This window comes from Phlebotomus argentipes, unplaced genomic scaffold (assembly GCF_947086385.1).
Source record: "Phlebotomus argentipes unplaced genomic scaffold, Phlebotomus argentipes genome assembly scaffold_4, whole genome shotgun sequence".
NCBI lineage: Eukaryota > Metazoa > Arthropoda > Insecta > Diptera > Psychodidae > Phlebotomus > Phlebotomus argentipes.
The window spans coordinates 12,252,265-12,279,853 of record NW_026776174.1 but is presented as its reverse complement, the minus strand read 5'-3'; the positions used below and the strand labels follow the sequence as shown (position 1 = coordinate 12,279,853).

The 27,589-nt window shown below is 45.5% G+C and overlaps 6 protein-coding genes across 8 annotated transcripts; 2 read left to right on the top strand and 4 right to left on the bottom strand.

The window, feature by feature from the left end:
* Positions 1–10: 10 nt before the first annotated feature.
* Positions 11–1,233, bottom strand: LOC132258507 (arrestin domain-containing protein 2-like). Its single transcript, XM_059755838.1, has 3 exons — positions 1,122–1,233; positions 188–1,066; positions 11–121 (listed from the first exon to the last, which is right to left on the bottom strand). Exons 1-3 carry the CDS (start codon positions 1,231–1,233, stop codon positions 75–77), a joined length of 1,038 nt encoding a protein of 345 aa, XP_059611821.1. The 3' UTR covers positions 11–74.
* Positions 1,234–1,730: 497 nt separating this feature from the next.
* On the bottom strand, positions 1,731–5,038 carry LOC132257513 (arrestin domain-containing protein 2-like). Its single transcript, XM_059754453.1, has 4 exons — positions 4,309–5,038; positions 3,664–4,218; positions 3,136–3,600; positions 1,731–1,928 (listed from the first exon to the last, which is right to left on the bottom strand). The coding sequence occupies exons 1-4, from the start codon at positions 4,409–4,411 to the stop codon at positions 1,837–1,839; spliced, it is 1,215 nt and encodes a 404-aa protein (XP_059610436.1). The 5' UTR covers positions 4,412–5,038; the 3' UTR covers positions 1,731–1,836.
* Positions 5,039–7,193: 2,155 nt separating this feature from the next.
* On the top strand, positions 7,194–10,502 carry LOC132258008 (uncharacterized). 3 transcript variants are annotated; one of them, XM_059755101.1, is made up of 4 exons: positions 7,194–7,611; positions 7,785–7,847; positions 7,920–8,404; positions 8,737–10,502. In XM_059755101.1, the coding sequence occupies exons 2-4, from the start codon at positions 7,788–7,790 to the stop codon at positions 9,260–9,262; spliced, it is 1,071 nt and encodes a 356-aa protein (XP_059611084.1). In that variant the 5' UTR covers positions 7,194–7,611; positions 7,785–7,787; the 3' UTR covers positions 9,263–10,502. The 3 variants fall into 3 exon arrangements, with proteins under 3 accessions (XP_059611084.1, XP_059611083.1, XP_059611085.1); XM_059755100.1 differs by lacking the exon at positions 7,785–7,847 and having other exon boundaries at positions 7,194–7,395; XM_059755102.1 differs by lacking the exon at positions 7,785–7,847 and having other exon boundaries at positions 7,194–7,587.
* Positions 10,503–13,169: 2,667 nt separating this feature from the next.
* LOC132258506 (uncharacterized) lies at positions 13,170–23,839 on the bottom strand. Its single transcript, XM_059755837.1, has 11 exons — positions 23,634–23,839; positions 23,247–23,371; positions 21,376–21,917; positions 20,307–20,852; positions 19,716–19,944; positions 18,612–19,657; positions 18,117–18,237; positions 17,799–18,042; positions 17,628–17,736; positions 16,350–16,887; positions 13,170–13,743 (listed from the first exon to the last, which is right to left on the bottom strand). Exons 2-11 carry the CDS (start codon positions 23,356–23,358, stop codon positions 13,463–13,465), a joined length of 3,768 nt encoding a protein of 1,255 aa, XP_059611820.1. The 5' UTR covers positions 23,359–23,371; positions 23,634–23,839; the 3' UTR covers positions 13,170–13,462.
* LOC132258363 (uncharacterized) lies at positions 18,341–20,289 on the bottom strand. Its single transcript, XM_059755667.1, has 2 exons — positions 19,716–20,289; positions 18,341–19,657 (listed from the first exon to the last, which is right to left on the bottom strand). The coding sequence occupies exons 1-2, from the start codon at positions 19,906–19,908 to the stop codon at positions 18,582–18,584; spliced, it is 1,269 nt and encodes a 422-aa protein (XP_059611650.1). The 5' UTR covers positions 19,909–20,289; the 3' UTR covers positions 18,341–18,581.
* An 89-nt stretch (positions 23,840–23,928) lies between the features above and the next one.
* LOC132258362 (VPS35 endosomal protein sorting factor-like) lies at positions 23,929–27,569 on the top strand. Its single transcript, XM_059755666.1, has 6 exons — positions 23,929–24,024; positions 24,090–24,180; positions 24,239–24,554; positions 24,620–25,890; positions 25,945–26,111; positions 26,171–27,569. The coding sequence occupies exons 1-6, from the start codon at positions 24,011–24,013 to the stop codon at positions 27,216–27,218; spliced, it is 2,907 nt and encodes a 968-aa protein (XP_059611649.1). The 5' UTR covers positions 23,929–24,010; the 3' UTR covers positions 27,219–27,569.
* Positions 27,570–27,589: the final 20 nt, after the last annotated feature.

The following is a 27,589-nucleotide window of genomic DNA, read 5'->3' as shown; positions in this document are numbered from 1 at the left end:
TGTGTTCATTTTGTTCATATAATGATAAATACATAAGTGATATCTTTCACAGCAAAAAAATCCATTGCGATCATTCAGTAATTTGAAGCACTCCCATAGACTGACTCGTAAGACGGCGGAGCTGAAGAAGAAGAAAAAATGTGTAGGTCAGTTTATAGCATAGTTGGTTAATTGGGGAAGTTCTTACGCGCATCGTCGATCTCTGAAGTGGCTTCCTCCTCGTGATACTGCACAGATTGAGCAGGACTCGAGGGTTGATTGCTCTCAAAAGGCGCAGTGCCGATAATTATGGGGATTGCCACACTAGGATTGGCCGTTATGCCGGGAATAACTGCCATGACTCGCGCTTCGTAGGCGATGTTGAGGACATTGCAGAAGTGAAGAGTTGTGGGCGGAGTCTCGGGGATTTCCAGACGTTCCAGGAAGGAGGATTGCTCATTCTCCACGAGACAATCCACAAATTTCTCTCTGATGGTCGTGACTTCGTCCTTCTCCGCCTTGGCAGGATATGTGCACTTATATGTGATGATTTTGCGTAAGGCGAAGGCGATCTTGTTAATGCTGTAGGCGCAATTGTTGGCCACGATGGCCTCAATGGGAATGACACCACCGGAAACATATCCCGTCTTCAGCACATTCACTGTGATCGCCAGGATCCCTCGAGCCGTGCTCGAGAGGACAAATTGCTTCCGGTACTCCATCTGGGCGGGCAATTTGAGCGACGGATCGCGGCTGAGGTCAAGCGTGCGCGAAACAGCGAAGGGCTTTTTGAAGGTCTTGTCGAACTTCCATGGCCTCTCCAGCACCACATCCACCGCGTAGCGGATGTAGCCGTGTGTGCCCTCGAAGGAAGACGGCAGCCACATGGGCAGTGTGTACTTGAAGGAGTACACATTCATCCCAGCCGGCAGCTCAAAGAAGGATCCACTGGCGGCATTGTAGGCGCAAGTGCGGCAGTTGATGTACTCCTCATTGCCGGAATGTTCAATAGTCTCAATTTTGTCGGCGATCGCGCAGTAAGACGTCCAACTCACGCGACCACTGCCCGTAACGTACACACAAATGGCTGAAACAGGCGATCTTCAGTTACTACGACCGACGAGAGTTCGATGGGATCTTACCGCGCAGCCTCTTGGGGCGCTCCACGACCAGGCGCACATTTCCCGCCAGAAGCTGTCCTGAGTGATAAACTTCGGCAGCCGGTGAGAATTCCACTTCAATGCTGATCGGCATTCGGTGGCTTTCGCGCGATCACCACGACGGCGCCAAGATGCTCACGCGAGATTGCGACGCTGGCGGGGACAATGAAATTCCTTGGACGTCACTCCACACAACGCGTGGCTTATGAGCAAGAGCACACCCAAATAAATACAGAAATTCACTGGGAAAACCCTCCGATCCTCACTGATCTGCGGCAGAGTTCCACCACGGAAAATTCATTGAGGAAAATGAGTTTTGAAAGTCGTGACTTCTGTGGCACCAAAAATATCTCGCACTGAATGTGTTTCGTCACCGAGGAAATACAGCAGAATGAAGATGATCACCTAGACGAAAAATCCATTTGGTGCAAAATCTCAGCCATGAGATAAAATCTCGACACGCGCGTCTGTGTGCGTGCAGCTATTTTGGTAATTGGCGGGAATGAGGAATTTTCGTATGTTTACACACCATTTTGCATAAGAGAGTCTTTCTCCATCAGGTGGACTGCAATGAGAGACGCCCACATCCTGTCTTTTTGTATATTTTCTCTCAAGGAAATCGCGCAATTACTACAACTACGTTTGTATATAATATCATTTCCAAAGTGGAAAACATTGTACATCAAATTCGTCGCCATCACTTGGGCAATGCCGGAGCACTTGGTGAATTGTACGTCTTCTCATCGCTCTTCCAGCCGAACATAACGTCTGCGTATGAAGGCGGTGGCGCTGAAAAGACAAACAGAAATCCCAATTGAAATTCAACCCAAAAGGCTCTCTCAATGTGCGATCCATCATTCACACTGCAATATCTCGTTCTGCCCTTTCGCAGCTTCACCCTTGCGGCAAGTCTTATCGTCTCGGTGATTAACTTGTTCATAAAGGACGAAGTTGTGGGTGAAAAGTAAAAAATGACAAAACAAGTGGTGACATTTCAATTATTCAGTGGCTTATGTGGGTGTTTTTCTTTCTCATTGAGAGTATTGATTAAAATCTCTTAGCTTTTCTCTATTTTAAGCATTTTTTTCCATGAAATGAGAAAAGAATGCCGCAATTGTTTGGATTTACTTCAAAACATCCTTATTGGCAGCTTTTCATCGCACAAAACGTGGGTGGAGAGAGAAAAACACAAGGACTTCTCTAAGGTCTCTAGCTGCTCTAGGCTAGAGAAGAATAATTTGCAGTGCTTTCAGCTGTATTTAGACAGTCGAAACCTGATAAAATAAAAGCTTTCTCAGTTAATCACCCTGATTTCTGTACTGCAAATGAAATTATTATGTAATTTGTGCGGGCGTTCCAACGTCATTTATAGACCAATTAAGAAGTGTGCGCTTCAAATTGTTTCAATAATACTGTTAGATTCGCCAGTGGTTTCCCTCGTGATGAATGTGTGTGAATATTGTCATGGAAATATTTCAGGAGAAAGTGGAGCAATTTTAACTTTGAAGTTCACACTTAGAATGATGAGATTTTGCACTACTTTAGTTGTGTAAAAGTATATTTCAGAATCATACGTGACTCTGAAATGTTTCCCTCTTGTGCAATGAGTATATATGTAATAAAACACTCTAGTGCTTTCGATGCTTTGTGTAATCTGATCAATAACACTTGCCAAAGACAAAATAAAATGCATGAATAAACACTATTCACAGAGATAAAAGATGAAGAAGAGAATACACCAAGAGAATAAGGGAAATTATAAGATTGTGCACAGAGTGCTTTTCAAAAGGTCTGACAATCTTTCGCTACGAAAGCTGTCCACAAGAAGAAAATGAGAAAATAGAGGAAGATTGGTGGATAAAAATGCATATTAATTGGGCTCTATGTGAGATTATAATCATCTCTTTCCTATCCTTATAACGTAAGTAATTTAAGTCAGGATAGAAATATGGGATCCTTGCGTTCAAACACTAACGCAAAGAGATCAAATTCTCACCTGTCTCATCCGGAGTTGCAGCTGAAGGTGCCGATGGTGCTAAGGGCGCATTTGGCATCGGTACAGGCATAGCCGGTGGATATGGCGCCAAAGGAGCCGGACTCGATCCAGGCAGCATTGGTGGCACTATTGGCATGTCAATCTGAGGCGGAGCATTCGGGAATGCCACCTGAGGTAGAAAGGTATTGTTCTCTCCTTCGGGACGCAGTGGAAACGTCCCAATGGTGATAGGCACGTACATTCGAGTTGTATTGTGGCATCCGAGCACGTAAATGGCCACTTCCAGGTGATAGAACACCTTGATGTGAGCCGCAAGTTTGCACGAGACTTCAGTGAAGGGAACTCTGATATCCGTCTGCAGCTCAATGTCGCGTTCGTCTTTCTGTTGTATCAATTCAAATCTCTTGTAGTCGATTTTGGTCTCGTTGGACTTTGACTTGTGACGAGGAGTGGTGGCAAAGAATTCTTGGGAACAACAAGAAAGATAGTATTAAGTTCATTGAAAAGTATAGTCTGTGGCTTCCTTACCACATCGCTGCATGAGCTTCACTTGGACACCTTGTATAGTGACGGAACTGAGGTTGGAGATGTGAACAGATACCGGAATGTTGTCACCTGTGATAAATCCTGTTTGTGGGAGCTTAACAGTGATGATGGCGGGAGAAGTTGAGCACTTCCAAGAGCAATAATTCTTCACTCTTTCGGACTCAACAGGAAGTCTCAACTGAGGATCGTGATTCAGATCCAGACTGGGAACCACGCGAAATGATCGACTGAATTTGTCGTCCAGCGCCCATGGAATATCAATGTTGACTTTCGCAATGTATTCTATCTTCCCGTGAGCCCCGAATATTGAGCCCGGAAGACTGGGCGGAAGAGAGCAGGCGAAGTTGTAGGAGTGCTGTCCCGGCGGCAGCTGGATGGTTGGACCGCCGTGTTGGCCGTACAGCACCGTTTGGCTGTTTAAATACTGCTCGTGTGAAGAAAATGTAATTGTACGGCTCTTTTGTTCGTTATTTTCCGTGTACGATTCCTGCTCGGTCCAGTGAACCTCTGCACTGCCCTTTATCATCAGGGATATATCTGCGTGGGTAAACATTGGGAAATGTGTATGAATGAACGTGAAAAGGATTCTTCATTCCAGTTGTGTGAGCAATAAATTCTCAAACTTACGCCGAATATTCATTGGTGAGGAATTGAAGATTTCCACACGACCAGTCACATTCTCCCCCGCCACATAAGTATCCTTGTCGAATATTATATTAGTCGTAGTCATTTTTATGCAAACTGATTGAGACTTTGCGGAATTTATTGGAGAAAAAGTCAGCAGATAAATAGTAAAACGTATTTTATCTAATTCAATTTTCGCCGAGTGACTGAAGTGTTGGTCTCTTCACTATTCTTTTTTTAGGCAGTAATCGCTCACAAACCAAGGTTATCCCGGTAAAAAGCTCATCTCACTTGTATCGCGTGTTATATAGAAAAAAAGCAACACAAAGTGTCAGAGTTCGGGTTGGCGTCGAAAAAGCGGCAAAATATGTGTTATAACACAATATACAATGCGGCATATAGGCGTTCTGTCTGTGACTTGCGTTTCCTATACACAATCCCCCAAATATTGGAATCAAGCTGTCGAGAGCGAAGGAGAGGACAGAAGAGAGACGCCACAAATACTAAGCTCCGCAGAGTGACATAAAGAACACTTAAGTCTCCCGACTATACTTCCAACCACGCGAAAATTGCTCAAAACTCCCACAGAATTGCTTAGAGATTCCCCAAAACTTTGTCAATCATCCAACAAGCAAATCAAATAACGGAGAGATTAGATAAAACTGACGCAATCTCACAATTCCCAACTACTCTGGACTCCACAATACACCAAACTGGCTTCGCAGTGCCGCGAGCGAGTATTGTAAGCCATATCAAAGTGTATAGGCATAATAAAAAGGCGAAGCGTGGAAATCGTTGCTTGTGGCGTCATTACACATCACTTCCCCGCCGAATAACGCGTTCTTCGACGCAAATTCCCTTCCACGCGCCTCGATTTTGCTTCCCACTCAGTACAAATGTGAGTATATTCACTACATAAGCCAATAGTTTTCGGACTTGTAAGTGTATTTCATTCATATCTTGAGGCCATGCAATTAACATTCTTCACGAACGAAAACCATGACCGAATACCAAATTCGCAAGAACCCAACAACCTCCGAATTCCTGGGAATTTGCAAGAGGATATTCTCAGCTTAATCCCAAGCTCGTGCTAAACTGAAATGAAAAGGATTGTGTATTATTGTAGTTGTCGTCCTGAGAATTCTTAGAATTCCATTTCCGAGAATTTCTACCTCGCAAATAGCTCTATGAGAGAGGTTTTCTCGCAGAGAAAAACCTGGCAGGACTCACCAGAGGTCAAGAATAGAGCTGGGAAGCTAAACGACTGTATAACTTGATAATTGAGTTGTACCTTTTATAGATACAGCATATAGTTTACCCTCAAATATTTAACCACTTGAAATAGTTCAGTATATCACATTTCCATCTAAGAGTAGAATTGAAGTCAGTGGGTTGATGTAGATTAGGGATAAGTAGAATGAGGATGAAATACATTCTGCTGACAGGATTAATGCTTTTGCTTTCTCTGACTATTTTATATGAACTCCTCTTCCATTTTATGGTTCTGCTCCTGATTAATATAAATAAGATCTTCTTGGAAAAAAGGAAGATCTTGGGATTTGTGAATCCTGCAAATTATCGTTTATGAATTTCCAAAGAAAACGCATTAAATGCACTTTCGCGCAGTTTTAGAATGAACTGCTTTGTTTAATCTAGGACAATAGCTTTTCTGCCCCACTTCAACTCTGGTCAAATAGAAAGCCCACACCCTAGATGTGTGCTGTAATACATAATAGTTGTGCGAAATTAAACTGGGATGTCCTTCCTATCCAATTTTCCATTTTCCAGCGTGTGCATGGCCGCAGGAAGTCTCATATGTGTGACATGAATGGTATATATTAATCAGCTTTGTGGCCATTGTGCGCTCGAGGCATTTAGGGCTTTTGTCCCCCTGAAAATCAATAGTTGTGCGCTCTTCCTGGAAAGATAATTGTGCAGAATTCTGTTGCACAACAATGGGTTAACTCTCTTGCCACCCCTTTCTTCCACGGAATAATTATATTTCAAATTCACTGCTGCAGTGTTGAATTGCGAGTGTGGGGCTTGTGTGGGTGTGAGAGTGAGGGATATTTGTTGATTCTCCGCCGAATCCCAAATCCGTCGGATGCTGAGGGCTTTTCCACTCCTGCGCGTCGCATGAATCATCTCCCAGAGGCATTATTTATCCTAAATAATATGTAAATGTGGCGGAGAAAGCAACTGGTGAGAAAAGGTGCTAAAAAGGTTACACTGGCAATAACGATAAGGCATTCACGGCAGGTTTTCACCATCTCGCACAGTGAAAATTTTTCATTGATACATTTATTTATGATGTTACATTGTTGCGCGGGTTGGCGCGCACACACATGTGCTGATTTTTATCGCAAACAATGTGGGGCGGGTGCGAAAGCCCCAAAGGCACAGTTCTTTTTTTATGTGCGACTACTGTGGACTTTTGGGGCAGAATGACGACAGCGTGAATAGGGCGCAGAGCGCCTTTTCAATTGAGCGGATGCCCTGGCGCTGGGGAGACCTACCCAGTCATTTACGTCATTCACAACCTCGTTCACGATTCAGTAGTCAGAGCATGAATCAAACAGGCTGTGGGCTGCCGATTCGGGGGGTTGCCAATTCAATCCACCCCACGGAGGCGCAACCCCTTCCCCGGCGCGCGAGCGGGACGGAAGAAGTGCAGGGCCGTGGGTATGAATGAATGTACGCAAGGTCGAGTGATGCCGAAAATTTCACTGGGTACAATTGCCTCCGCCAGCCTGGGCGTGGGCTGTCGCATGCGCAGCCGAAAGCCTGGCGCCGTGTCGCGAGCGGGCATCGATTGCACAGGTCCCCGCCAGCGGCTGGGGAAGTGAGCCGAGGCTCAGGAGCCGTGCTATATGGCTGGTGGCACAGGTTCGGCAGGCGCCAGTGTAGTATGGATGTGACAAGAGGCAAACTGTTGGATACATATACAGTGCGCTCCCGCAGGGACCTCGTTGAATGAGTTCGTGGCTGGCAATGAGGAGTATATATAGGGCTCATCTCCGCACTCCATATTACATTGCACATAGCATTCATACAAAGTGGAACAGCTTCATTTTCCGCCGTCGAACACAAGTAACTATTTCGCGCTAAGTGTGAAAGTTCTTAACGTTTTCTTCTTCCATTCCCATTTCCCATCGTGTCGAGAATTCGTGCTTAGGCCTAGAATATTTTAGTGTGACTTCCTCCCTGTGAAGAAAAGCGTCTCTTTGTTTCCCACCCCCGGAGATATTGTAGCTGAAGAGTGTGTTATCTGTTGCTGCTGAAGTAATCCTGAGAGCCACACATTGAGTATGCACATAGATTGTCCCATGCAAATTCCTCCATTCAGCTTTCTTTGTCCTCAACTATGAATGAGCGCGCGGCAGGGTGAGGACAGTGGAAAATTGAGGGGTGGAATTTTTGCACATCCCCATCCATGTACATACTGACTGTGTGGCATCTCTTTCCATGTCCTCGCAAAGTTAATGGGATTGAATGAATTTCCCCATATCGCCTTTTCTGGTGACTCCTTTGCCAGACAACAGGTTTCTCCCTCGCAGCGCCCGCACAGTGGGCGGACGCGGGTGAGTGACGAGCATTTTCCCATGTCATTGCAGAATCCAGTCACCACGAGGAACCTGATAAGTTTCGGTATTGTGCTTGCTCTGTTAAATGGTGAGCGCGTGTGGGCCCAAGTGAGAGGTAGTGACGACTACCTCTCGCAGGACGCGCCGGGCGACAGCAAAAACAGCGGCGATGTGAACAGGACGGCGGGCGGCGCGGGCGGCGAGATCATCCCCATGCAGCGGATGGGCTCCTCGCAGGAGCCCACCTGCGAGGAGCTGCGCGCCATGTGGCGCTTCTCCAAGCGTCAGTCGCGCGCTGCCGAGATCACCAACGAGATCCCCACGTATCGCGATCCGTTCGCCTTCAACGTGTGGGAGCCGCTCATGTTCCCCAAGACGCGCAGCGTGGGCGGCGTCCGGGTGTCCCGGTATCGCGACGCCACCAGGCCAGTCTACGGACGCGTGGTGCACAAGGAGCCGCTGGCCCGCTACCGCAACACAAAGGCCCGCAACCGACTCTTCGACAACATCGCCAGGTAAGCTCATGACATTCCCGCAGTCTCTGATTGTCTCAGGGGCAGATTGAGACGCAGATCCTTCACCCCAATTTTGTCCTACTCAATCACCTTTAGCCAGCCCGATTTTTCTGAAAGCTTTTTGTCTCCCATGTATGAATAATAACACACAATTTCTATAATCAATTCGTTAACCCTTCAGAACAAAATTGGTCAAACACAGAATTGGTGCAGACAGAAAGATTTTATTTCAAGTCTTAACAAATAATTAAGTTCATGACTAGCCCTCATCCTAATCAATCCACCGCGGAATCTGTGTGCATGAACAGCCTCTCATTGACTGCCCTCGGCAGGTATTACGGGGCCGAGCGCGTGAACACGGGCTCGATGCAGCGCAAGTTCGCCAATTCCCAGAAGACGCGGCCCCTGGTTGTGTTCCGGAATCCCGACAGCCCGGAGGAGGGTGGCGTGGAGGACGCAGCCAGAGAGGTGAGCAGCAGCGGCACATTCCCCAACAGCCTCATCCCGCAGCAGCGCGGCAAGTTCGACACGCTGAAGGAGCTCATGGCCACGCAGCGGGCGCGCGAGCTGGCGCAGCAGCGGCGGGCAGAGGAGCTGGCAGCGCGGGCGGCCGTGCTGAAGGAGATCGCCAATGGCCAGAGTCACTCGCTCACGAGCACATATCAAAAGTCCAGTATGGCCAACCTAGATGATGACAATAATCAAAGACTAGACTACGATCAGGGCATTCCCGTGGTGAGGCAGTCGCAGGACAACCCGCTCGCGGCGTCGGCTTACCTCCTCGGCGGGCAGCCGCGGTCGCACTTCCGGGAGCGTCAGCGCACCATCATGCGGCAAGTGAGCAATTCCTATCGCTAGGCCCGCCGCGGAGAGATTATGGCCTGAAAACAGGGCCGAAGTATTCTTATTCAGAACACAATCGGTGAGTCAGAGTTTTAAATATATGAGTCAACAACCAGAAAAGCTTTCAAAGAAAAAAAATCCCAAAAAAATAAGATATACTCGATCCGACGTACATAATCAGGAGGCTTTAAGAATCAAATATATCTCTGTATTCAATGTATTCAAATGGCAGCAAACCTTAAGCTACGGGAGTTTTCATGGTTATTCGCCAAAGTATTTTATTCAAAGTTTTTTAATTAAAAAAAAAGAAATGGAAAAGATCTGATGAAAAATCCCTCAATTGCGGGAATTCTCTTCTCTTTATGAATATTGAAAGAAAAAGTGAGATGAATATGATATATATCCCACTGTAGACTGTACATTTGCCTTCCACAACAAACTTACCCCATATTGGTTGAGCGAAACATATCTCTTCAATATCAAAGGAAAGCCGAGAGACAACAAAAGAAATCCCACAGAGGAGAAAGACAAGAGATATCATGAGAAATATTTTGAATAATTGTATTGAGATGTAAGATAAAAACTCTTGGGATAATATCCAGAAGCGTGCTGTGTACCAAAGCACACCCGCGCCCATATCATTCCTACAAGACACATTTCTTCCTACCACTGGTATACCTTTGACCTGCTTATTATTGCTGGAAATCTTATGGCGTTGGGAAAGAATGCGCAAAAAGGAGAACTTTTGCTCACATATTCTTGTGTATTTGGAAATCCAAATCTTTAATATCAGAGACAATATCAGAGAGACAATAATAATATACAATTTGAGCACCATGAAAACCCCCATTTGTAACCTAGTATAATAAAATGTAACTATCTAAAGGATTTTACTCTCCTTTTTGACAATGTATGTATGCATGTTGTGTGATGCAGGGTAAAAAAATCTGCTTAAAGAGCTACAAAAAAAGAAGAAAAAAAACGATATATAGTACCTAAGTGTAAACTATGACAATAATCTACAAAAAAAAATAAAAGAAATGTGTTAGAGTGCCGTCAATTGTTTAGAAGAAATATAAAACATGGTATAATTGGAGAATGAAACCAAAAAAAAACAGATGAAAAACTCAAAATGTAGTAATTATATGTAGCAAGAGACAATAATTTTTCCTTGTAAACTACTAAAAAAAACAAGTATATAAGGATATACTGAGAAAAAATGAAAAAAATAAATTTAACTTCTTAAATCAATTAATTCTGGGCATTTTTCCTCTTCTTTCTCACTCGTCTTCGCCAACTCTACATAATTCGTCCTCCGCCTATCAATCTTGCGCTAATTTCTTTCCTGACTGGAATACAAGTTGGGTCATTAGGACGCCACGGACGGGATACAAATAAGCTCGGACTCTTGTATGTATTAGCATCTCAAGTGGCCGCAAGCCAAGGGCGAATGCAACAAATGTTCGCGAACTGACTTCGGGAATTAACTCTCCCAAGGGGATGATTAATGGCCCTTCACGCGTGCGGTGCGGAAAAAAGCCCATTGAAATGTCACGGCGGCTGTTGTGGGCGGCATGGAGTGAAAAAAAAGCGAGGCGATAAGCTTTGTTTGGCCCGGCAAGAGGTGTGATTCTTATTTGTCCCACATTAATGAACACATTTGGGGTCATTAAACACGAAGGGTTGCGCCATTAAACTATTAAATTGAATCCCAAATTGCCCAAATTTTCATTGTTTGATGAGCTGAAAAGCCCCTTTTAAAGCACACGCTCGAGATTTAACGATATAAAGCTCTCTATTTGATTTACCATTGGAGGGCGAAGTTGTCCCTAAAACATCCCAGAACACATTGGCCTTTAACTATTGAATTAAACCTGCAAATAGAGCGTGCGATTCCATTTATTTCCTGGATCCGCAAATTCGCTTCAACATCAACACAAGAACCTTCGGAAACTTTTGCCCGAATTTTCGCCCAGTTTGCTCGCCAGGTATTGACTTAGTATAGCGAGAGTTGTGTGTGATTTATATTGTGTGTTACGGAGTTTTCTAGGTGAAAGCAGATGAAAAAGCCTCTAAAATTCAACCTCCGAGTGTCCTAATATTAGAGTGCCTTTCACAAACAGAATTATCTGGCAGTCGTGATTTTGATCCGGATTTAAAGAGAACTCGTAAAGGCAGACATTAGGCAAACGGCAATGATGTATTAAAGTCCTGGCGAATAGAGATCGAAATAGATGTCTCGAATATCAATAAGGGCCATATTTCAGCACATTTTATTGGCCCCTTTTACGACACACACCCATCCTCACAGAGACGGCATTAAGTTCAGTCGCTCAAAAATAAACTTCCATGGAAATACTTAAAATCCAGCGTCAGATAACTGATATTTAATGATGCTACACTACAAGAAGTTCTGCTAAAAGTGAAAATGAGAGTGAATTGAAAATTGCTATGGCATCAGTTTGTGAAATCGGATAAAGTGTGGGAAGTTTTAATGAAAGGACTAAACTCAGCAAATTGACTACTCATGAAAACATTATATGTTCTTGTGCCATTTTGCACGCTCCTGCAAACTTTTATCATACAATGGGAAAATTATTCGTTACATATTGAGAAACGTTCTCCACATGTTCACATATTCGAGGGTATTTTGGGGGTGGGCGGAAAGATTGGAATTAACGTTGCGTTGAGAAGAATTTGAGATAGTTGATGAAATTCTCCAGGAAACTCACAACTTCTTAGCAGATTTCGACAATGGATTTTTGTTGAGTCTCTTCAATCTCTGTCCGGAAAACTTCAATTCTCAGAAGTTTGAATAGAGTTGGAATCAGATTTCCTGCAGAAATAGTTTCCTTCTATTGTTACATATCGATTCAGTCTTTCTTCACCTTCTTCTAGAGAAGCTTTTATCTGGGATTATTCTGCAAAATGTCTTAAATGCTTTAGATATAGGAAATATCAAGGGAAATATAGCTGAAGTTGCCTCTTGTTGGGAGAAAAAGCACAGAAACACTATCAATTTCTTGCGAACAGCTAAGCTCAATCAAACTGTTGCTTTGCTATCTTCATTGTTTAGGACGAATGAACGATTTGAAGCTCAGCACAGTCAATGAATTAAAATGCCCTTAAACTTCTCAAAATTTATAGAACGTGCAAGATAAATGGATCTTTCCAATAAAAAGCTTTTTATTGAGTTCTGCGAAAAAATTATCTCACGAATTGTGTGGTGATTGAAAGCGTTTTATTGTCCGGAAAATTTACTTGTCCTCTTGACTTCTCATCGTTTCATCATTTCTATTCAATTTTTTGCACAACACCACCCGAAGACAATGGTGAGATTCATCTGGTGTGCGAATGGAGGAAAAAGAAGTGTGAATGTGGAGAAAAAGGACCAGGGATTATCGGAGAAACAATGTAGTGCGGCGCGAAAGGATGGGGGAGAAGCACATTCACGTCAATAGGAGCTCTTGAGAAGCCCTCGAGGTGGAGAATTAGAATTTCGGTGCAAGGACTTTAATTAAAACGCCTCCCCAGAGACAATAAATCACTGCCGGAGGCTCTGAATCGCTGTCATAATGACTGACGTGGTGAGAATGCGGAATTAATGGCAAAGACTGGGGGAAATGCTGATGAAGGCGTCAGGTGAGTGCATAGCGATTTTTCCCTGATTTCACCTCTGGATTTCGCTGAGGCGGCACAGGATGTCCTTTGTGCCCTGTGTGTGTGTGCAGTTGTCCCAGGACTATTGCGCGCTCGCTATCACGCACTGCCAATCGAATGGTGTTTCACAGCTCTCTCCAATCCATCATCCCACGTGAATGCATCAATTTCACACTTTATTGACTGGTGCACAGTGGAAATATCTATGGAAAATTGCATGGAAATGATGCAAGTGACGAGCACAAAAGGCAGCATTTTATGTCTTTCAATCCACATGGAATGGTGCTTTTATTGAAATTCTCTCCGCAGAGCAATATTGCAACACTGTCCATATAAAAGAGTATTATTTGCATACATTCAACTGCCATTTCACCCCGCACCGCCTGAGAATCTTCACTCCACGACGTGAAATTGATATTGGGGAGGAATTCCGCCCTCTGCGCGTGGTGAAAAAGAGAGGGAATATTGAGTAGCGAAATCCACCGTGAAAGCCATCAATAAAGTGATGCTAATTTATGCGGATATATGACGACAGAGCCATCCATTTCCGAGTGCTTAGGTGGTCTTCTCCTTGGGCGGGGATTTGGGCGGGAGGCTAAATCCCACCAGCGGGACGCTGCAGCCCGTGGGCTGAGCCACTGGATACGGCGCAAGCTGGGGATTTGGGTAGAACGTCTGCGGCGGCGGAGATTGTGGCGTCGCTGCGCTGGACTGTGGCGCCACGTCGTATCTGTACACGGGGTACATGGGGACGAAGGGCTTCGTGCTGCCCTTGTCATCGTCGTCCTCCTTGATGTCGTACTTGCCCGAGATACACTCCTCGTACGACGGCGGGGCTGCAAAGGGGGGAAAGTTGGGTAAAAGCTCTTCAAAACTCGCACACAGATCAAATCACACGACAGCATGTGAACTTTAGTGGGCGGAAGGCTAATCTTCCAGCCACAGTTCACATCAACTACACATCCTTCAGGCTCTTCGCAAAACTCAACTCTCTGTCTCTCTCCCATCTTAAGATTGGTTTCTGTGTAAATTTGCCCGGTTTCGTTAAGTGAGCTCATGCAGATTTAATTCCGGGAAAGCAATTAAACTGGAAATTGAGTTTCATTTCACACCTAATAAACAAGATGAATGGATTTTGCAATAAGTTTCCATTCAGGGAATATAATTGAATTGCAAACTTTCGCAGTTCAGTGTTTGCTGCAACTCTATGAAGTCTGTAATAATTGCAGCACCGAATATGGATTTTCAATATGTGGTTTATCCTCAAAATGACCTACTTTCGAGCTCAGATTCCCACCATTCTGGATGGGAAGTAAAAAGAGTTTGCTAGTTATCAGACTTATGAACAATCTGATTTCCCGGTGCTGAATCTTTAATGCAGCTTTCAGTGAATTTTCATACTCTTAATCAATGCGAAACTTTGAAATCAATATTAAGCGTTATTTTTCTAGCATCTTGCACACATAAAAATGTCATAAAGAGAAGTTACATAGTAAAAAATGAGCTGAAATAGTCAAAAGAAGTTTGGATTTCATGCCACAAACTTTATAGGGTGAGTTAATCAATTTTAGAGCATTTCAATGATTTATCTGAACTTTATTCAGCAGTTTTGCACATCAAACGATATTATTTCGCTCTGACGTCAAATAAATTGTATCTATGTGCTATTTGGAAAATCAAAATGAATGAGATTGAATCCTGAATAAATATGATTTTACTGATACAATAAATATAAAATTGATTAACTGGAATCTTCTGATTAAAATATATTATGTGTGCAAACATTTGCCTGAATATCAAATTGCATCTGCATTTTCCATCCTGTTTTCCGTATAATCATTAAACCCTCGTTAAAATACAATTTTCCCAGAAGCGAACACACGTTCAACTTCCCACATGCGCCAATTATAATAAAAATTTGCGCATAATAGTGCAAAATATGTCACTTCATCACAAATGCGCCATCACAGATTTAATATAATCTCCATCACAATGATTTGCCCCAAACGTTCTCGTTAGGAATTCGCACTTGGGATGAAATTCATGCGTGTGAAAAACAGGGAAAGAGGTGAAAAGTTCGCCCATCCCTCGGCTTTATGCTAATTAAATACTTGTAGAGGTGTAGTGAATAATTAAATGCGTCGTGAAGTGCTGAGTTGTTGAATTTTGAAGCATCTGAAGGGTCAATGTCAATTAAAATTAACATTTTCCCCTTGTTTTCACATAAAGTCTCCTCGTGAGACGAAGAGAAGCGTCTGGATTCTTATTCACGTGGAATATTTTAATTAAAAAGGGAAGCAACAAATTTGAGGATGAAGAAAAGTACGACATAAGAGCAAAATCATCGTGTCTCATGGTCGGTCGTTGAGGATGAAAGATTATTACTCATTCAAAATCGATTACTTATCTCTCTCGGTTTTCGGGAGGGATTGAGAGAAAATTGAAAGCGCTTGTATTGTCACTTAAGGAATTAGGGAAGCACCAGGGTGATAAGCTCTTGCAAATAACTCAATGATGGAACAATTTTACGAGGCAAATTGATTGATTTTATTGCATGAACTCGTGGTGCGCCATCGAGATTGGTACTATCTCAATCTATCGATTTTTCAATTAAGACCATCGCACAGTTTGTGCAGTGATTTCAGCCTCGCAATTGTCATTCCACCATTGCCACGCGAGATGATCCTTAAGAGCTCTCTCCCACTCTGCAATCCTCATATTTAATGCGAGGATATTAAATTTCTGAGAAAATGAAAATGCAAATGCAGCCATGCTTGCATTTCCTGCATATTTGTGCGATGGTTTTCCCCCGGAGTCAATCCTTTTCCCGGGAATTCATTTCGAGCACTCAGATTTGTGCTCGTTATGGTTCAAGTGCCGACCACACAATTTTTAATTATCATTCCTCATAATGAGATAATTTGCAAAATTTATTCCCCCGCCAACGCATTTTAATTCTTCTGCTGTGAAATGAGAGGGAATGGCAGAAATAGAAGGAGTTCTTTTTTTTAATTAATGGCGCGAGAGATAAAATCAGGAGGAAATACTCCAATAGTGACGCAATTGGAGTGTCTTCAAGTCGATGAATCACACAAGAATTTCAACACAAGACCCCCCAATTAATGCTCTCTGTCAGCTAATATTGGCGTATGCAAATTAAGCTGCTCGATATTGCCTCAAATAGACACTAAATGCAGCAATAGTGACAATGTATGAACCGTGTGAACACACAAATTTATGCTAAATGCATGCGACCTTCTTGCAAATGGTGTTGATTCGGGAACCTCCAAAGCAGTTCATTACACACTCATTAGTGATTCAATGGCAAACAAGCTCACTGAATTCGCGCATCTCTCGTGAAAATCACGTCTCCCGTAATAGGATTTCCAAATGGAATAAAGCGCGTGGGCGTGAGCGGATTAAAAGTCAGTGGGAAACTCACGCAAATTGGGATTAATCGCCGATCCACCGGGCGCTCCTGGTCCCCCAAATCCTCCTGGCCCGGGGGATGTCATGTGCGGAGGCGCGAGCAGGGGAACTGTGCCCACGACGATGGGCACTCGCACCTCCACATCGTCGCTGCAGCGCGACGTTTTGGCGCACACCTTCAGCTCGTACGTGATGTGGATGACGCGATTGTGCGTGATGTTCGTAGGCGGCACGGAGGGAATCTCCAGCGATAGCTGAGCTTGCGTGCTGCCCGATCCAGGCGCCTTCTTCTCCACGCGGTTGTTCACCACAATCTCCTTCTGCCGGCGCGTCTTGGGCTTCGGCGTGGTGGCATTGTACAGCACTTCTTTCTTCAGCAGCAGCCGAAAATAGTTTATGCACACATTGGAGTCGTTCACGATGTCCACCAGCACGGGCACCGACTGACCGGGCACGAAACCCGTCTGCGGCAGCTTCACGGTGATCTGCATGGGACCTGTGCTGAATGGCCAGAAGCAGAACGTGGAGACTTTCTGTCGCTCGAACGGCAGCTGAAATGTAAGCATAAATCCATATTTATTTCCTGAAGAATTTCAATGCCTCTCAGTGGCGTAGTAAGAATAAAAAAAAAACACTACTACAGAATTCAATGATGCATTAACGAAAATTCTCTCTTCATATTGTGAAATCATGAGATGTATTTTCTCAATGAATGTCAACAGCATTAATATCAGGGATAATCTTGGAAATAATCTGAATCTCTGCAAAATGTGAAGAGAACAAACTCATAAGAACACTTGTTGATCTCACATCTTTGCAAATTGACAACACAAAACATTGCAATTTAAAATGTTGTTCAGTGAGTTTTAGGAAAGAAAAATCCAGACAAAGAAGAGTGAAAAAAATTATGCTTGGCAGAAAGACAAGAACTCTCGGTGACTAAGAAAAACTAAACCACTTTTGTCCACTTTTTCATATAAAGATATTCTTATACATTTCTGAACAAATAACATTGAAATCCCATGAGATAATTTAATGATGCTTAGCCAAATTGATTATCTTAATTCCAATTAGTACAAGAAGTGCTTTAAGAAAAGCAACACTATCGAGCTTTGACCTCTCAAGGCCAATTCTGGCTGATGCAATCTTAACCAATTCCAATCTTATCCTGTTATCATACCCCAAAATATTCGTTCTAATTATCAAATTAATGCTCATCGTGATCAATGATTTAAGAAAAGGGGCTAAAGGAGTTCTGTAACACTACGCCACTGTTGTGATTAATACTCACTCTGAGCGATGAGTCAAAATTCAAGTCGTATTGCTTCAGCACCGTGAAAGCTTCCTCGAACGTGTGATCGAATTTCCAAGGGCGATCCACCACCACTTTGACGCTGTACCTGTTGAACAGATGAGCAAGGTAATGAGGAGAGACGACGCTTTGCGGCTCTAGGAACATCACCTGATGCTGCCGTGATCGCCCTCGAAGGACGAGGGCAGCTGTGCGGGCAGAGCGCACGCCACTGTGAAGTTGTGCACGCCAGCTGGCAATTCCACGGGCTCGGCCGTCTCGCTTCCGTGCAGATAGCTCGTGGTGTTCACGTACGTCTCCTCCGCCTCGAAGGCCTCCCGTTGGCGTCTCCTGTGCGTGCCATGGCGCCTCGCCCAGAAGCATTTGGCTCTGCCGCGAAAGACCACGTAAATGCCTTGAGAGGAAGGGAGAGAGAGAGAGAAAACGCTGGAAATGACTGGCAGAAGTGGACTTGTGTGGAAGACTTACTCCGGAATTTCTTGGGTTTCTCAAATCGCAGCGAAATCTGGACAGAGAGCGTCTGTCCAGAATAGTAAATGCCCTTCGGAGAGCTGTATTTGATGTCACAGTTGACCATAATTCCACCTGTTCACGCTCACGCACCAAAATAAAAACTTTCACTTATATTCCAAGTCACCAAAGTCTCTTCACACGCACTGCGGAAGATTGGGCAGAGAAATCGAGAGCCAGGGTTTGAGGTAATCCACTTTACTCGCATGCAATAATGATACAATTTGGGATTTTAGGGCAGATTCATGGCGGGTTCCTGATGAAATGTTTACAGACACTCTGCTTGGTATTTCATGGCACTTTTACTTTTATCGAGAGCCGTTCTTCCCCACCTTCCAGCCATGACGTCACCCTCAAGCTCACTCTCCGCTCGCCAAGCGGCTCTGGCCATCTCTCTCGTGCGCACGCTTTTCCTGAATGGCTCTACACCGCTCTCTCGACTACACCGCCTACTGCGCCTTCTACTTCGCCGTCTTCGGGTTCTATCCGGCCAGGCTGTTCGTGCTCCATGGCCGGATAGCGCGCCTCCTGCAGCCTGGCCGCATCCGGCGTCACAGCCCTCACGCCTTCCGCGTCGAACTGGTTGATTCTGGCCTGCTTCTCGGCCTCTTCATCCACATCCACCACCTCAATATTTGGCAGCGTGAGGTTTTGTTGGTCGAAATCGACCATGTCCCAAAAGGGAAAATGAGTTGGATCCAATTGCTCCTCCGAGCAGATGTCCAGCGGAATCTCAAGGGTGTGGGTTGACGTTATGAATTTGTATTTAACTTCCAGTTCTGCCTTCAGCCTGTAAGTAATGCGCAAGAACTCGTCGGGCATATAAGTGGGCATACAATCGTGCGGGATGATGATGCGTCCCCGGAAGAACCACTCGGGCTGCCTGTTGTTCACAAATAAGTGCGTCACATAGTATGAGTAGACCTTTTTAATGCGATGAACTATTTCGTCGAACTCTTGCAGGCCTCTGCATTTGAGCTTGTATCTCATGACGCGCATGAGCGAGAAGTTGAGCCTCTTGACCTCAATCTCATCCTTGCAGCGCGGAATTATGGTGAAGATGGTGAAGAACTCGGTATTTCGCATGACCGCCTTGCTGGGCAACATCAGCTTAATCTTCATATATCGGAAAAGCCCTAAGTACCTGACGGCCTGCGATACCTCGCCAGGCGGCTGAAGTCCAATCAGCATCAGCGTTTTGCTCACCACCTGGAACCTCGAGTAGGTGTATACTGAGCTCCCATCGCGTCTCTTGCCCTCGAGCAGGATGACGTAGTAGATGCGCTGGCGGGTGTGCACGAAGGAACTCGGCAAGTATCGCGGCAGTCTATAGTTGATATAGATTCTGAACGTTCTTGGTTCCAAGTCTACGACAGGATCTCCTTCGCGACCGTAGCTGTACACGAGATCATCGAGAATCTCTCTGGGCTGAGGAGGTGAGAAACATATGGCTCTGGATCGTTTATATATGCAGAATCCCAGCACGCGACCACGGATGGCTGCAAGGAAAGCCATAATTAGCAAGGAATCACGCAATCCCGACTGTTAAATACTCACTGACAATGGTCAAATCACTCAAGTCCGTGAATCTCACTTCGCATTGCACTTGATCGCCGGCCAAGTATGTCGATCGCGTGAAGTAGAAATTTCCAAAGAACTCCTCCCTTTCAGCGGGCAAATATCCCTCGGGATCGAGAAGAGCTATAGAATGTCCCAAGCTTCTTCTCTCCTCACCTATTTCAGGATCCATACTTAAAACACCCCTCGAAAACTCCCTAAAATACCACTAAAAAAGAGACGCGGCAAAGAAAATTGTACACGAATCCACAGTAAAACCGAAAATATATGTTATCAAATCGATGGCTAGAGACAAAGTGATCTCTTTTACCCCCTGTTGATCGCAACAAACTCTTGCACACACTCCAGGACTAACGGATGTGTTCACACATGACGATAAGGAAAAAGTGGTTCTCCTATCAGATAGAATTCATCTCATTGTTACAAAAAAACACTCACAAAAACCGTACATTTTTGTGCAAAGTTCAATAGTACGAAAAGTTGTTCATCTCTTTGTTCCGCGTTGAGAAATACTTTGGCCGAAATTTGCATTCCCTGTTAACGTGCCATTTCTCTGCTCTTCTTCGCCTATGACTTCTGGGAAATCTCCTGCTTCTGGTGCTCTGCGAAGGACAAGTTTGCCAACACGGCGTCGTCATACGATGGCGGCGGAGCACTGGGATTCACGCCCGTGGCGTCACTGGACAGACTGATGCTGGGATTGGAGATGTCTGACGTGGCGCTGATGTCCATTTGGTGGCTTACATTCCACAGGGAAGTGTCGAGAATGGCACTGCCGCTGGAGAAGCTCTGATGGTGCTGCAGACTGGGATAAATGGGCGGCGAGGGCGACGCTGTCGGTGCGTTTGGCTCCGTTGAGCTGCTGCCCACGAAGATGGGAATCCTCACCACGGGGTTCTTGTTTAATCCACCCACTTTCACCTCAATGCGCACCTCATACGCAATGCCCAGGAGATCTGTGGCGGACTCAAAGGACACCGGCAACTGGGGCAGCATCAGCGTGCGCTGAAACAGGCCAATCTTCCGCGAGTCCATCACCTTACACCGGATGTCCACCATCTTATTAATCGTCTCCTTCTTCTGCCGCCGCGGCATCATGCTATAGAAAGCGATGATCTGCAAAACAACGCGCAAGATTAATTCCAATTCCAATTTTAGCAAGAGACATAAAGGAGTGGAATAAGTGTTCACTTGAGTGCTGATTTGCAATGTAACGTCTTTTGCGACCAATAATTACTATGACGATGGTAAAATCTTAAGCTCGATCTCTTGATTCCCTTGAGATGTAATCAATGTTTGATAGATAAGAGATCAGAGGTTAACAACCCGATTTAACAAAAACAATAATTAGAGATGGTTATTCAATTCACATGCAGATCGCTAGAAGTTAATTCCAGCTATCAAATAATCCAGTGCAAATTGCGAATTGACTTGATTGAAAACCAGTTTTTCGTCTCAATTCACAGCAATTCTGTGGGGAGACACTCCTTTTGTTAGCTATCTCCACAGCTTTAAGTTGAAATTGAGCGAAAACTTAATGTAATAGTGGAAATAAATGATATTTAATTGAAATTTGAGAAGTGCAATACTCAAGACTCTCTGAGAAAGACACATATTGACTAAACAATTCCTTTCTCACCTGTCTCAGCTGAAATTTGATCTCATGGATGGTGGAATTGCTCTCATTCTGTATCCTCACAATCACAGGAACGCCCTCGCCAAGGCAGAAACCCGTCTTCGCCACCTCAGCCTCCACTGTGAAGGGCATCGTGTGGAACGGAAGGCACCACAGTTGCTCCACTTCCTGCAGCTTCAGCGGATACAGAAGCTGCTGCGTCACCGTGAACTGCGTCATGACGATAAAGTTCTTCTTGTGCGTCTCGTCTGGGCGCCACGGCCGATCCAGCACCGCCTTTACGCGGTACGTCACATGGCCGAATTCACCCGTCCAGGACGGCGGCACCACGGCCGGCAGTGTGTAGGCAAAGTTGAACTTGTGGCGGCCCGTCTGCAGCTCCACCGGAATACCGTCCGACTGCGCCAACAGATAGAAGATCTCGTTGAAGTAGTCCAGACGGCCCCTGTAGTGCTCGCGCTTCTTCTTCGTCTCCCCATTCACCTCTGTCTTCTCCCTCTCGCGCCACTCAGTCTCGGAATAGCCCGTGATCACAACGTAAATGCCTGGAAAGAGTAACGAAGCACCGTGAAGAAACGACAAATATTGATCTTTCAGTCAATGTGCTTAGCATACGAATCGTTTTCATGGAAAAATGAAGAAACGCGGCTTCAAGATTTGACACAATAGAATGGAATTCTGCTTATTTACCAGCTTATGTGTAATAACAAAAAATCCATATTCTTACGATGAATATTAAGAAAACCATAAAGGAAAAATCAAAAAGAAAATGTGCTCAAAAGGCTCTGAAAGGCAAAGCAAAATACCAATTCAGTTCCATACAAATTGAGCTATCAAATTGGACTCTAAAGCAGCTCAATTGCTGTTGAATGTTCAAATTAACACACTCGTTTGAGTAAAAATATTATCCAAATTGAACGTCCGAGAATGTTTTTCACGCGACAAAGTTGTTTAACAACCAAATCTTCCTAAGATTCCAACACATAGGAAGCAATCATTCTAATCACACAGCGATAATATCTGAATTAATCCTTATCTTGCTATTTAAATCTTAAACTATTCTTGGTTTCAATATGGTATTTAAGATTTTGCTGTGATTTCTCTTTCTAATCATTATTTTGTGTGTGCATTATTATGTAAACAGCAACATGATTTTCTAATCAAATCATGCTCCGATAAGATAAAATGCCTCCTATGTGCCGAAGATAAGAAATTCAGAGGGGATTTTCTTTATCAAGGTCTTTACGCGCAAACGAAAACAGTAAAATGTAATTTATGGAGCAATGGAAAGATCATCCGCGTCATTTATGCCCAGAAAGTTGTAAAAGACGAATCGATGGAAGACAACTGAAATGAAGAGATCATGTGCCATTTGCCTGACCAACGAGCGATGGAGACAAAGACTTCTTGGAAATAACTATACACTTCTATGATGACTCACACTCCAGCTCAGCTTCCGAAGGCTTGAAGATAAATTGGCCGCAAGATTGGCAGGGAATATAAAGAAAGTTTCACCCTCAAAACGCTGTGTCTGCAAATTGCGTGGGTTTCCCTATCGTGTTACCCAATTTTTTCACTCTTGCGACAGCGACTTTCCACTGGCCAGCGAGGGTTTCTCTCTCGCGAGCATGTGAAGTGTTGAGTCACCCGGGAAATTAGGGGATAATTCACAAAGAATGCCAATCATTTTAGGGGCATTTTGTCGCCCCAGAAACTTCGATAAGGACCCCAAAAGAGAGATAACTTGGCTGAGTCACAAGAAATATCAGCCAAAGTGCGTTAATGCTAATTACTGGTGATTTGCTGATAATGGGGCGCTCTGTCGCGGGGGCGAGCTCCCATGGATTCCCCCGGACAGCAGGACTTCTGCATACCTTTGTACTTCCTCGGCTTGTCCAGTGTCAGCTCCACTTCGCCCATCAATCTCTCGCCGGGATGCACGACATCATTGGGATTTGTGAACTTGATGTTGCACGCGTACGCCATCGCGACACTCGAGCTGAAAAGGCCAATAAAAACAGAGAGCAATTGAATTAATTGTGTCGCGATCGACAGGAAAACTCCCATAACAATTGCTGTGTTTGTTGCTCTGAGTGACAAAGAATGCAGGAGGAGCTAAAAATAGATGGATTTCACTCTGACTTACTGAAAGACACGGCAAATTGACTCTAGCCTCTCTCCTTGACCCTCCCAATCAATCAGCAGAGCACATTACCTTCCCCATCGCCCAGCTAAAAGACTGGTAATTTGAGTCTTCTCACCGTCAATGCGCTTTTTCCTGCCTCAAAGCTTTTTCCGCCAAAGATCTGCAAATCAGCAATTTATCACTCTTTCACTGCAAGGCACTTATTTTCACCATAATCACCAGCTGGAAAACAACACACAGACTACTCTGGAGGAGAACTTCAGTGCAATTGGCCCAGAGATAATCAGGAATTTGAGGAGGAAGTCGGAAGAGATGTGAACTGGACGGAATCCTCCTCAAAGTAACACCTTTCATCGAAAAACATCGCCACTGATGACGTCACGCGGCCGGAAATGTCACTTTTTGTGCCAAAACGTCAACAAACACAGACCTCGAGAAGGGTGCAGAAGAAATGCTAGTTTGAGAGTCATTTCCGCGACAATCACTCTCAAAATGACCACAGATTGGTGAGTGAAAGCCTGGAGGCTTTTGTGGTAGAGCTTTTTGCTTGATTCTGTGCGTATTTTCACAGGCATTGCATCGAGAAAGTGCCGCTGGAAGTGAATGCTTTCGCCCGGGAAGATGCCTCGGAAATCCACCCCCTGCGACAGATGACTGTGACGGTAGGCTCCCAGATTCGAGAAAGAGTGCTCTGTGATTCGATATTTGTGGCAATTTCAGGTGTTGGAGAGCAAAGGAACGAGAAGAGAGAAGTCTTCCGGCGGCACTGGCTTGGGAATGTTGGATCCACTGAGCCAGGCGTTTGACGGATCGGATCCTCTAAGCCAATTCGCGAGGCAGGCTTCGTTGGAGGTTGACCCACTGTCTCAGATAGCAGCTGAGTATGAACTCAGCTCTAGCGGTGGCAAAAAGATGGATTCTCCTCTCGAGGAAGCCATAGAACCGTGGAGTTCCCGCAGATCGGCGATCCTCAGCAAGTATACAACTGCTGAGCGTCTGTCCATTGTGACTAGCTTCGTGTCAGGCAGCGAATCCAGTGAGTGATCTGAGGAAGAGGTGGAAGGAGTCGAAGGCAAATGTTATTTGATACTTTCTTTGCAGTCAAGGCTCAGACGACGATGACTGAGAAGGTGAAGCATCGCCTGGAGCAGCTGGATGACTTCGCGGACGGCTCCTATCATATGCAGGACGTTACTCAGCAGGAGTACGTGTCGAGGATTGAGCAGCTGAATCAGGAACTGGTTCAGGCGTGGAACAACGATCACCGCGTGACAGCGCTGAAGATTGCCATTCAATGCTCGAAGCTGCTGGCCGACACTTCGGTCATGCAGTTCTACCCAAGTCAGTTTGTGCTCATCACGGACATCCTGGACATCTTCGGGAAGCTGGTGTACGACAGGCTGAAGGTCAAGGCTGGCTACATCAGGCCTGGCAGCACAAATCCCACTGCTCTGCCGGACAACTTTACGCCAGACATGGTGCCCGAAATGGCCAAGGAGACGTGCCTCAACTGGTTCTACAAGATAGCATCGATCAGGGAGCTTCTGCCGCGCTTCTACGTGGAGGCGGCCATCCTCAAGTGCTACAGTTTCCTCACGTCCACGGAATTCAATCTGGCTCTGCTCAGACTCACGCGCATCATTCGCGGCATCGGAGATCCGCTCGTGTCGATCTATGCGCGCTGCTATCTCTGCCGCGTGGGCATGACTGTCACGTCCGACAGGGCGTACATCAGTGAGAACCTCACGGATCTCTTCACGGTCTACCACACGATGTTCAGTCCGCGGCTGAAGAACGAATTGACGCGACAGCGCCTGGAAATGCCCACATATCTCAGCCTGTACATTCCCGCATTGGACTGGATCATGCAGGGAATGGCTGTTCACACGCCCGACGCAGTTCTCGATCAGATCCTGGACAAGTGTCTGGCCCAGAAGAATAACGGCCTTTTGCTCAATTCCGTCATGACGTCCTTTAGCTGCAACTTCATCTCTAGACGCGCCGTGAAGCTCCTGCTCGCCATCAGCGACAATTCCCTGTCCGAGGGCTTTCCGCAAGCGCAGCTGCTGCGCGCCTTGGGCTCTTGCCTCGTGATGGCCACGACATTGCCCGAGGAAAGACAACAAGTGTGGGCGGACGCGATGCGTCTCATTGGAGAGATTAAGCTTCCCGGACAGTTTATCCTCGCCCTGGAATCCTGGGCTGAACTGACGAGCACTGCGTATAATTTGAGTCACGTGGCGGCGATTCTGGAGGACTTGTTGATGCACATGGGCCAGAATCGGGTCTTCGAGCAGCACTATGGCGAATTGCAGGCAGTTGTGGATAAGATTGTGTTCAATAGCAAGGATCTGGAGGGTTTGCTGACACTTGTGAGTGAACTTCGACAGATTGTGTGCAGTATTTCTCACATTTTGTACTTTCAGGACAACTTCATGCCCGTCCTGGACCTCTTCCAGAAGGAGTCCGTGAAGCTGGACGTCTGCAGGAACATCATGATGGTGTACAGAGATAAGATCGAGGCAAAGACCAATGATCCGGTGACCACAAATGCCTTGATGTACATCTGTCGTGTTCTCAATGACTCTGTCAAGTGAGTTTTCAGGCAGATGTTTGCTCTTGTCGTGAGATTCATGGCGTTTTCCCTTGCAGTGCGCTCACGGTGGACGACGAGAGACGCCAGATCGGCGGCCTGATAAGCCACATGATAAAGCAAGTGGATTTTGGGAGGGACTTTGAGTCGCAACTGGCCTTCTACGTCGACGCCAGAGCGGCATTCCTCAATCTGGACGTTGTCTATGCCACTCTTATCCACTGTGTCAACAATTTGGCCATGGAGACGCGTCGGATGATCCGCGGCCAGCACTCCAAGAAGACGGCGGCTTTCGTGCGCGCCTGTGCCGCCTACTGCTTCATCACGATTCCCAGCATTGTGGCCGTGGCCACGCGCATGGACCTCTATTTGGTCTCTGCCAGCGTGGCCCTGCAGAATCTGTGCCTTGGCCAGGCGGATTCTTGCCTCGAGGCGGCGATAGAGCTGCTTCCTGACCTCCCAGCTGTCGTGGAAGTGGACGGCAAGCCGAAGAGCAACGAAGCCTATCTCATCAGCTACGTGGGATCTCTCCTGTCCACACTGATTGTCGTGCCCGACAGTCCGGACAGAGGCGTTCTCTTCCTCCTCAGACTGCTGCTGGACAAGCTGAATCTGTACCAATTTGATGAGATTCACTGCCAGTGCGAAGCCACGCTCATCACAATCTACTTAGGCATCCTGGACATGCTCTCGACAGCTGCTCAGGACGCTTATCCCTATCACATTCCCGGGATTGTGTCCAACGACGAGCTGTACGGTTCCGATCCCAAATTCATTGCCGAAATCGATGGACTGAGTAGCAAAGTGGCGGACAAGATCCTGATCAATCTCAAGCTCCTGGCCGATAAAGGGCAGCTGAAGGTGCAGAGCAATCTCGCGCTGGAGCTGTTCACGCGCATCGTGCGCAGCACGGATATCACGCGAGACAAGCAGTTCACACTGGCGGTGAATCTCTGGAATCTCGTGACGAAGAACAAGGCGCTGCTGGACGCGAAGGCTCTGCTCGCAGTGCTGGCGATTGTGGAGCAAACGAGGACGGCGCAGGGCAACACAGTCCTGGGAAAGCGTCTCGAGGAGCTCGTAATGCGCATGAGAAATAAACTGTAAGACACGCTCGTCAATAAAATAGTTTGATAAGAGGACAAGTTTTTGGCAATTATTGGTTTTTAGATTCAATACCTGTTCATTGTCTTCGCTTCCAAGTTGCGCAGGAAGCGAAGAAAGATGATAGAAAACCACCAGCGAACCATGACAAAAAGTCTTCAATTGAAACTCACATCGTATTTTAAAGTTTTACAAATATATTTATTCGAAAGAAAGACGTCGGACATGAAAGTGTAAAATAAATGCAGTTGGCCTAAAATTCAGCTATCAATATCAAGAGTTTACAATATTGTTTGAGGTTGCATAAGAGACAGTGTGTTTGGTCGTGCGAAGGGCGCGTCCTGCAAATCCTTTTTCTCCTCTCTTATCAAAAC

Bases quoted from the DNA above. Each gene is read 5' to 3' on its own strand.
- LOC132257513 (XM_059754453.1), bottom strand. From the start codon at position 4,411: ATGACTACGACTAATATAATATTCGACAAGGATACTTATGTGGCGGGG. The intron at 3,601-3,663 runs GTAAGGAAGCCA...GTTGTTCCCAAG, and splicing joins GAAGCTCATGCAGCGATGTG to AATTCTTTGCCACCACTCCT. The intron at 1,929-3,135 runs GTGAGAATTTGA...TTGTCTTTTCAG, and splicing joins TGCAACTCCGGATGAGACAG to CGCCACCGCCTTCATACGCA.
- LOC132258506 (XM_059755837.1), bottom strand. From the start codon at position 23,358: ATGGCGTACGCGTGCAACATCAAGTTCACAAATCCCAATGATGTCGTG. The intron at 19,658-19,715 runs GTGAGTATTTAA...CTTTCCTTGCAG, and splicing joins GAGTGATTTGACCATTGTCA to CCATCCGTGGTCGCGTGCTG. The intron at 17,737-17,798 runs GTGATGTTCCTA...TCTGTTCAACAG, and splicing joins GGCGATCACGGCAGCATCAG to GTACAGCGTCAAAGTGGTGG.
- LOC132258362 (XM_059755666.1), top strand. The intron at 24,181-24,238 runs GTAGGCTCCCAG...TGGCAATTTCAG, and splicing joins TGCGACAGATGACTGTGACG to GTGTTGGAGAGCAAAGGAAC. The intron at 26,112-26,170 runs GTGAGTTTTCAG...TTTCCCTTGCAG, and splicing joins GTTCTCAATGACTCTGTCAA to TGCGCTCACGGTGGACGACG.
- LOC132258008 (XM_059755100.1), top strand. From the start codon at position 7,279: ATGAGTTCGTGGCTGGCAATGAGGAGTATATATAGGGCTCATCTCCGC. The intron at 7,396-7,919 runs GTAACTATTTCG...ATGTCATTGCAG, and splicing joins TTTTCCGCCGTCGAACACAA to AATCCAGTCACCACGAGGAA. The intron at 8,405-8,736 runs GTAAGCTCATGA...TGCCCTCGGCAG, and splicing joins CTCTTCGACAACATCGCCAG to GTATTACGGGGCCGAGCGCG.
- LOC132258507 (XM_059755838.1), bottom strand. From the start codon at position 1,233: ATGCCGATCAGCATTGAAGTGGAATTCTCACCGGCTGCCGAAGTTTAT. The intron at 1,067-1,121 runs GTAAGATCCCAT...CGCCTGTTTCAG, and splicing joins GCGCCCCAAGAGGCTGCGCG to CCATTTGTGTGTACGTTACG. The intron at 122-187 runs GTAAGAACTTCC...CTTCTTCTTCAG, and splicing joins TTCAGAGATCGACGATGCGC to CTCCGCCGTCTTACGAGTCA.
- LOC132258363 (XM_059755667.1), bottom strand. From the start codon at position 19,908: ATGGATCCTGAAATAGGTGAGGAGAGAAGAAGCTTGGGACATTCTATA. The intron at 19,658-19,715 runs GTGAGTATTTAA...CTTTCCTTGCAG, and splicing joins GAGTGATTTGACCATTGTCA to CCATCCGTGGTCGCGTGCTG.